General features: G+C 35.4%; 1 protein-coding gene across 1 annotated transcript; it reads left to right on the forward strand.

The window, feature by feature from the left end:
• Window positions 1-1315: 1315 nt before the first annotated feature.
• SMIM28 (small integral membrane protein 28) lies at window positions 1316-7123 on the forward strand. Its single transcript, XM_034419059.3, has 2 exons — window positions 1316-1516; window positions 6617-7123. Exons 1-2 carry the CDS (start codon window positions 1403-1405, stop codon window positions 6998-7000), a joined length of 498 nt encoding a protein of 165 aa, XP_034274950.1. The 5' UTR covers window positions 1316-1402; the 3' UTR covers window positions 7001-7123.
• Window positions 7124-9794: the final 2671 nt, after the last annotated feature.

Here is a 9794-nt window from a genome sequence, read left to right on the forward strand (position 1 = left end):
CAACTGGTCTTCACACTGACAACCAGGGTCATGTGATCAAAACTCAGTTGCTTGGCAACCAGCACGTATTTATGATGGTTGCAGCATCCTGGAGTCATGTGGTCATCATATGCAATTTTCCCAGCTGGCTTCCAACAATCAAAGTCAATGGGAGAAGCTGAACTCATTTAATGATCATATGATTCACTTAACAACTATTGTTATTTGCTTAACAGCCAAGGCAAATAAATTGGCCTTGCTTAGCAATGGAAATTCTGGTTCCAATTGTTGTCGTAAGTTGAGGACTACTTGTACTATGTCACATATCTTTGACACTTAGCAATTTTACATTTGAATTCCTTGCATGGATACCAATGGGACTAGATGATTTCCTTTGCTTTCTTTCTGCGTGTTAATGACGAATAGAGCATTATGTCATTGTTAAACAATTTTATCAGATGTTTCCCAAACAACGTTAAGATCAGAATATAGCCAAAGGGGAACTAAAAGAAAGATAAGAACCACCAAGTGATCATGCTGACATCTTAGTACTCTTTATCAATACAAGTCTTGAGTATAGAAACCATTTGGAGTCTTTTTTTGCTTTGAATAATTAAATTAAATGATTGAAACATAATGATACTTATCTGTTAAAAAAAAAAGCCAGGGAAGATTAAAGAGCAGAATTAAGCCTGTTAGATGTGTCATTGAAAGCAATCGTATATTCTCAGTGACTAAAGCCTTTTCTAGCAGCAGCCTCTTTTCGGATTTATCATTAACATCTACATCCTAATACCTCTAAATAATTCAGAACAGCTTTCAGCTATGCCCTTGCCTGCCTAACAGCAACTGCTTTTGCTATTTACATTGCATCCAAGTGGAAATATTTCCTTAACCCTTAGGGAGAAGTAAGCATTTTGTTAACTCTCTATAGCATTAGGGCTCCCTTCCTCTCCACAAACACATTATGCATATATATTTATATATAAATTATGTGTATATGGACTATAAATGTAGACAATGATTTATCCACAGAGCTAGGACCATGTGCACTCAGATTGTCATGGAAATACCCCTTTAATAATCCTAATGCAGGCAACCATCCAATCAGAAGGCTATCTCTTCCCTGATACCTGATGCCAGCTTCCCTGGTAATGTAGGCCACTGAAGCAAATCCAGAGAGATTGAGTTAGAAGACAAAATAGCATCCAAGATTCGTTTGGTCACTGCTCTATCCTTTCCTTCTTCACTGCCAGGATCAGGAGAGACTATCAGCATGGTTTTCACCTTAGGCATTCCAAGCTAGGCCTTGTATCAGGGGGAGGGGGGAGGGAAGAGGGAGGTGACAATATTAAAAATAATCCAAAAGAAGACCACAACTGAAGAGGAAGAACGAGGAACAAACCCACACGTCCATGAAAGTATGCGTTGGCTTCTGGATAGTGGTAGCTGGAAGAAATTTGGACATGCCGACAGGGGAAATTATGACTGGTTAACCAGTGAACAAGGTGTGCCATTGGTGGAAACAGAGCTACAGGTTTGTATCATCTATATCCCTTGCAATTTATTTCTGTTCTTTCGAGATTTCTCGTTTCAGGATGACAAAGGGTTTGTGATATAGACATGGAGGCAAGTACTTTATTTTACATAAATTGCACACTGTCCTCCATGCAATTGTTCCTTTGTTTCACTGACTGAGGTGGAAAAAAAGTTTACAGAAACTGATGTAAATATTTACTTCAAAACTTATCTTAACTTCAAATGCATATTTTGGCTGCTTTTGAATCTGTCGTTTCATTTCAAACCTATTTCATTTTCAATCTTTCTCTCTGCAGACCCTTTTACTGATATTAGAATAAGTGATATTCAGCAAATTTTGTTTCCTAGATTATATTACTTTTCATAGTGTTGTGAGTGACAAAAGGGGAAAGCGTGAGAGATAGATCAGAAAGGCTACTCTGACAAGACAATCTAAAAGAGATTTTGAGGGCCATGTGGAATTATTTTTTTCAGTATTGTTTACAGTAACCTGTAAAGTAATTTAGTCTGGTTTTTTAAGTAAGAGCCTAGCTGAACTGTGTCAAAAATAAAACTAATAACAGGCTAGTAATGTAATTCTCTGCATGTCTACGCTGAAGTAAGTCCCACTGAATTTAGTAGAATATTGAATGGAACTTATTCCTTCTAAATATTTCTAGGTCTCCTAGTTAGACAGAATAACTTACTGTGATAAGACCAGAAGAGTAATCGTAGTAATATGGACAGTAAATGATTGCAATGGTGTTTTTTATGTTGATGTCAACTACCATAAGCATAAATGTGATCCTTCACATTTGCATGATTTCATAGAATTGTTCACAATGCATATTTTTTCTTTGTTTGACTATGCCTAAAATATGATTTCATTCATCTGAATGTCTGAACTATTACTATACTAAAAAAAATAGTGTTGAAGTTAATACTGAATGACTTTGGTCTGTGATGGAAAATCTGTGATTACTCATTTACATCTTCACAGCACTACTTGATGCTAGTCAACATGTTTTGAATCTGAATATGGTGATTCATATCTACACACAGTATATTTAAATATACCGTGTAGGTAATTTTTTTTCTCTTCATGATTGAAATAGCTTATAATTTATGTATCATTACCACAATGAGCCAAACTCCACTCACAGTAATCAACCACATTTTTTTTGCTTTTTCTCTGCCTTTGTTTAAAATTCAAAAGTACAGTCATATGTTCATAAGAGTGCATAGGAAAACACTGAAGAGAGAAGCAGCCTAGAACTAAGGAGAAATTTTCAACAGTGAGAACAATTAACTAGTGGAACTACTTGCCTTCAGAAGTTGTGGGTGCTCCATCACTGGAGCTTATTAAGAAGATATTGGATAACCATTTGTATGAAATGGTGTAGGGTCTCCTCCTTCAGCAAGGGGTTGGACTAGAAGACTTCCAAGATCCCTTCCAACTCAGTAAATTATGTTAAACCCTGCTCTGCAGTGATGAATGTGTAAATTTGGCTATAAATGTGTATTGTTCTCATTGATTTATTTTGAAATCCTAGTTAGGAAAATGTTAAAACATTGTATAAATCAACAGGTTTTTCTTGTGCCTATTTATTAATGAATGCAGCAATTCTACATATTTTTGAAAAAATAGTATTAGTCATGTCTGATTCTTTTTCTATGTTTTCTCAACCAAAATATATAAGCCAGGCAGTATGATCAGGTGTAAATAAAGAGCACTGTAAAATGGTAATGTTTGTTACATACAAGAAAATTCAGGGCAAATTAAGCAAAAACTTTAACATAATGTATTTGGAAGATATGTGCTTTTGCAGATTGATTAAACCAGTACAGATATTTTGCAAAAGACAGATACTTTGCAAAATTAGTTTAGCAAAGTATTCAAACAGAATAAAAGTATGCACTCTATAGTATAATAATTATTTCAAACTGCCTTCAAGGCTTCAGATACTGTAAAAACTCCAAAATAATGTCAATGTTTTAAATAGGCAAGCTATCTACAATGTATATTTTGTATTGTGTTCAAAGCACAGAATACTTAAAGTCAACCGATGATTCATACTAAAAATCTGCAACAAATGATATCATTGCTATTGCATTTGGAAATATTGATTAACCTATCCATTCCCTCATGAGATATAAAAACCAGATACACTTAAGTATAATTTGGAATACATCCTATTTATCTTATACCATTAGGCTTAAAGTGGTAGTAAAATAGAATCAAATATAAAAGGTTTGCAGTTTACTTTCTTTTCACAAAGTATTTATTTTAATGGTAGCACTGCAATATTTGATATTCACCATAATCCTTTCTACCATATTATATACCATTAAATATGTATTGAGTATACAATTAAAGAACAATATAAATTTTTAATTTCCCCTTTCCTTCCTAGTGACAATTTCTCCATTTACAGTGCATTCTGGAAGTATTCAGACACCCTTCACTGTTGTCAATTTAGTTATGCTGTAGCCTGATTCTGTAGTGGTTGAAATTCATTTTTTTTGTCTTTAATCCAGGGGTGAAATGCTCCTGGTTCGGACCAGATCGCCCAATCCGGTAGCGATGGCGGCGGGTGGTTCGGAGAACTGGTAGAAAAATCCCTGCACCCCCTCCCCCCCATTCCCAGATGAACCATGCGATCATAAGAGGCTGTTTTTTTACTTTTAAAAGCATTTTTTCTACAACCTCTTCGGCCAAAAAAATGCTTTTAAAAGTAAAAAAAAAAGCCTCTGATGATCATGCAGTTCAGCTGGGATCATAGATCTGATGATCCCGGCTGAATTGCCTGATCGTCAGAGGCTTCTAAAAGTATTTTTTTCTGCAACCTCTTCAGCCAAAGATGTTGTAGGGAAAAAAATGCCTTTAAAAGCCTCTGTCGATCCCAGCTGAGTTGTCTGATCGTCAGAGGCTTCTAAAAGCATTTTTTTCTACAACCTCTTTGGCCGAAGAGGTTGTAGAAAAAATGCTTTTAAAAGTAATAAAAAAAAAGTTGGCCACGCCCACCCAGTCACATTACTCTCACCACCACCAAGCCACGGCCACAGACCTGGTAGTAACAAATTTTAGATTTCACCCCTGTTTTAATCTACATTCAGTATCCCATAATGACAAAGTGAAAACAGAATTTTAGAAATGTCTGTAAATTTATTAAAAAGAAAAAACTGAAATAACACATTGGCATAAGTACTCCGCCCCTTTGCAACAACATGTGAAATTTAGTTCTGATGCCTGCCGTTTCTCTTTATCGTTGCTGATATGTTTCTACACCTTGAATGGAGTCCACCTGTGGTAAATTAAATTGATTGAACATGATCTGGAAAGGTCTCCTTGACAAATCTATTAAGGCAATTCACTATTCCTTTTTTAATTGTTAGATGGTTTTGACAACACAAAATATAACAATAAAATAGGTGTCAGCTTGTATTCTCAAAAATATGGTGTCCTATTCCATTTAATTAAGTTCCACAATTCTGCCTAGAAAGGTTCCCATTTCCATGTATGCCTTACATAAACAAATATTTTTATCCCACTTAAATTATCATTTAACCAAAAAAAATCCTTTGGTTATTAGCATAAATTTGTTAAAGTGGCACAGGTAGATAAATTTAAAAGAAATGAGTACCAAAGGGTGTCTCTTAAAGTATTTTAAGCACCCTACCAAAATCACATTGGATAAATAGCAAAAACTGTGATTTATTTGGCAGCAAAACTAGTAGCTGCTTATTCATCATCTGTCCTGTCTGGGTTTTTTAAAATCTATTTATCCTTATCAAAGTTTAAGAGGGTACTTAAATGGGGGAAGAAAAATTTAGAATAAGGGGGAAACCCTAGGTTATAGTTACTTCTAGCATGATGAGATAAGTGCACGGATGAGGATAAATTAAGTTGCAAGATAATATGTTTATGTGATTCAGTCATAATTTTAAATAGATTTGGGAATGTCAGTTGTGAAATCATACTGGGGAAGAGTAGTTTGCCAAAAGTACACTGTACTTCCTTTGGGAAAGGGAACATACAAAGACATCAGGTTTTAAAAAAATCCCAGTCACTGAGTTGCTAAATCAGCCCTCTGATAGCTATAGAGGGAAACTTAGAGAAACAGTTGCTATCTGATAGCAGTAGAGACAATATAAGAGAGATAAACATACTGATCTGGGATCTTTATTGCGTTCCATCTGGGGAAACTTTCTGTTTCAGTGGTGCTTTTCCAGTGGGATAAGGGCAAAGAGGGTATTTTAACACCTTAAACTCTACAAATGCTACTATAGGTGTTCAAGGATGCTCTAAATTGGGATAAGAAGGGGTGCTGTAGGATACTTCCCCCTCTAACCTCCCATTTTCTGAGATGTAATTAAAAAAACTCCTGTCAAGAATTGTTCTTATTGGCAGGAGAAATTAGATATAATCAATGATTTTGGGTTTTGATGGAAGCAATTATTGGCATAGAAAAGGAGGCTACGGAGTCTTGGTCTATGGAGATTTTCAGTCATTCAGGTCATGGTTGTCTCAAAGGTGCTTTTTCAAGAGGCAACTGGACTTTCTGGTTTTTCTTTGAAGACGTTTCGCTTCTCATCCTAGAAGCTTCTTCAGCTCTGACCCACCATCCAGTCAGAGCTGAAGAAGCTTCTTGGATGAGAAGTGAAACGTCTTCAAAGAAAAACCAGAAAGTCCAGTTGCCTCTTGAAAAAAGCACCTTTGGAACTAGAGTCTTTGCACTTGCTATTTTCAAACAGCCTCTGAACTTCCATAGTAAGGTTTTCCTGAGTGATAGGGGACAGTAGAAAATGCCAATTTATGTCTCCGAGGCTTGAAGGAGAGATGGATTAGCCCTTAGGTGGAGGCATTTTCTAAGTGCAAGTGAGAACCTGCTTGGAGGACTGATTGGGCAGTATAATTACTCGGTTGTGCACACTCTGAAACCAGCACTTTCTGTGAGATCTATGTTTACGCTTTATTGATTTGCTTATTTCAATGGGTTTGGGCTTTTTGGATACTGCTTTTTATCTGCATTGAGATGGTGTTTTTATGAAAGGCAGGATGCACATAAAATGAAATTGGCAAAGGCCTGATACATATTCTTGTCTTGGTTTCTCTTAGAGTCAGCATAAAGCAAGTTCAACCAAAGAAGACATAGAGCCATTCCTATGCATCATATTACCAGCTACTGTGATGCTCTTCCTGGCATTCCTGTTGCTCTTCCTCTACAGACGTTGCCAACGTCGCAATCCTCAGGCTCAGATCTTCAGCATTGACTTGCCAGAGTCCCTTCCAGAGCACGAGGTGACAGATTTTCTCTCTGTGCTGCCCTGGAACAATGAGCAGAGGTTCCAATACTCCACTCTCCTGCCTGAAACTGCCTTTTTTGCTGTATGCCTGCCTCCGTCATATGAGGAGGCCACCATGAAGGCGTCCATAGAAGAGGACCATGTGCAGCAATTTCAGGAGCCAGTGCCTCCTTACGAAGAGACCAAACAACAATAAGCACACAGAAATCCTTTCGGTCAGGGTTCTCAGTCTATTATGACTTCTGAAAACAAAGCAAGAAGAACTCAAAGCAAGGCAATCAGTACAAGCACAATGGAGCTTCAAGGGATTAATTTTAACAGCATCGATTTCAAAAGGAACAGATATTGAAATAGCTCACCAGGCAACTGGACTGGGTGAAGGAAAGATTAAATTTGACACTGTGCCTAGGAAATTCTTGGAGTAAATGACATACAGATGTTTTAGAAGGTAAAATTGAAGTGAATTGGATTGCAACAGCTGTGTTGGAAAGCAACTAGACTGGAATTACACATATACATAATAACTGAAAGGGCTTTAACGTTTGTAATGCAGTAATATTTCTTAGACATTTTATGAATTCAACAAATAATCAAGTTTATATATCAAAATACTACAGATTATACATGACTTTTGAAATATATCTGGAGAGTAAGGTCTCTGAATGGTACACACAATAAATGTGCGGTCTTTTGAGTGTTCAAGATAAGTGGAAAATTTGGAGATTTAATTATTGGAAGCACAATAAGATACCTATACACCAATGCGGTGGTTTTCTGCACTGTGTACAAAATAATTTCATGGTTTTTCTACTTTTAAATAGAACAAATCCTGTAACCTTTTAATTCTATATATAAGATAAAGTTAAATATGGCTACATTAACAACAACAATAAAGTATTTAAAATTTTTATTTATTTATTTTGCTTTTCAGGTAGATTACATTTCTGTCACTAGAAAATCAGTCTGTGTCCATCCATCCATCCCTCTATCCAATCTATCTATCTATGTCTCCCTCCCTCCCTCCCTCCCTCCATATCTATCTATCTATCTATCTATCTATCTATCTATCTATCTATCTATCTATCTATCTATCTACCTACCTACCTACCTACCTACCTACCTACCTACCTACCTACCTTCCTATCTATCTAATCTATCATCTCTATCATCTATCTATTTGCAAGAACAACCTTTCCATAAGGACTGTTCTATCTGAGTAGATAGGCTAGGAATACTTTTGGTGTCTTTCTTTATACACTGTCACCTTATAGGAAATGTGCCTTTTCCCTTGCCCCTCCAGAACCCTCTTCCCTCTGAGGTATGGTAGACCTCTATCCTCCTAGCCTTCTAAAAGGCACTGAAGATTTAACCAAGTGCTGGTATAGGATAAGGTGACTGTATGCCAGAAGTTTAACTTGGGGCCAGGTTTTTGTTTTGTTTTAATATTTATGGTTTTAACAGTCTTAATATAGTTTTGAGTTGTTTTATTATAATATTCTTTAATTCTTGATTGGGAGCTTGATATAACAATGGTGTCTATATAAATGTTTTGAAATAAACATTGAATTTGTAGCTGTATTTCAACACCATAGTTTTAGATATGAACCTAAGAAAGAAAGAAAATTGAGAACAATTATCACAGCTATTTTGATCGATAATGTTTCTATATGAATGTTTAGTTGCATAGTTTTCATAAGTCAACAGGCAAAGTAATGCTTTAAGTAATATCCATCAATAGGGGCAAACTTACTATTTAACTGATAACTAACATTTTACATAGACATGTTAGTAAAAACAGAAACAATTTCTTGGTAAATTAGAATTGCCTATAGGTGAGAGGGGCAGCATACAAATAAAATAAGTAAATAAGTAAATAAATAGCTACTGTAATTGATGTGGATGCTTTATTCATATTTATTTCAAAAAATCAGTTATTTCAAAAAGCAATTGCCTGTTGTCATCCAGATAAACATTTTAGGACAAATGCATTCTACACTAAGGAATGAATTAACATTGTTTTGCTGAACTAGCATTCTACATTTTTTAGTTAAATGATTGCATTAGTATAACCTCTCTAATACTGTTATTGCTTATATAAGCAATATAATACTATATTGCTTATTTATTTTTAGTAGAAGTTGTTAAGAAATAAGTTGGAATTAAACAGGCCAATCCTCTTTATATTCAAGTCACTTGACTGACGTTGCCTTTCTAGTTGGACAGATTATTGCATCAACATAATAAATATTGGAAACCAATAGTTTTCAGACTGTCTCTACTTTCTTAGCCTAATAATAGTTTACTTTCTATCCCATCCCTACTTTATATATCAGTGACTACCAAGATCTCTTGGCAATTCACAATAAAAAGATAAATCCATAAAACCAAATTAAAATTAAGTACTTTGAAAATACATTAAAACTATTAATATTTAGAAACTTGCTCAAAGGTGAGTATTTCCAAGCTCAGGAGGGGGTTCGAAGAACATAGGAAATTATAGAGAAGGCTCTGGGTGTTAAATAAAGTCTATACATATGTATATATTGTTGTTCACAGTAAGAATATTTGAGATTTAGGTAAGCCTGAGAACTCGTGATATGGTAATCCTTAATTCTAATGCAGTCAACAGTATTTCCTAAGTGCTGTTGCTACAATATCTAAAATATTGTACAATATCAATCTTATATGTAGTTCTCAAACAGGTTGAGTATATAAACTCTCCCATTCAATTGGATGGCTAGATCATTGCCATGAGAAATGGCATTCTTACCAGGAATGTCTATGAAAATTCTCGGTCATAGTTGTCCCAAAGGTGTTTTTTCAAGAGTCAATTGGACTTTTCAAAAAGTCCAGTTGCCTCTTGAAAAAGCACCTTTGGGACATTCTTACCAGGGTATTGCTAATCTCACTTGAGAGTTTAATCTTACTTCTTGTGACATTTGGGAGAACAGAGCTGGACAGGTAATAAACTTATATTTATATTGATTTAT

Source organism: Pantherophis guttatus, chromosome 1, assembly GCF_059756535.1.
Source record: "Pantherophis guttatus breed Tessera chromosome 1, ASM5975653v1, whole genome shotgun sequence".
NCBI classification, from domain to species: domain Eukaryota; kingdom Metazoa; phylum Chordata; class Lepidosauria; order Squamata; family Colubridae; genus Pantherophis; species Pantherophis guttatus.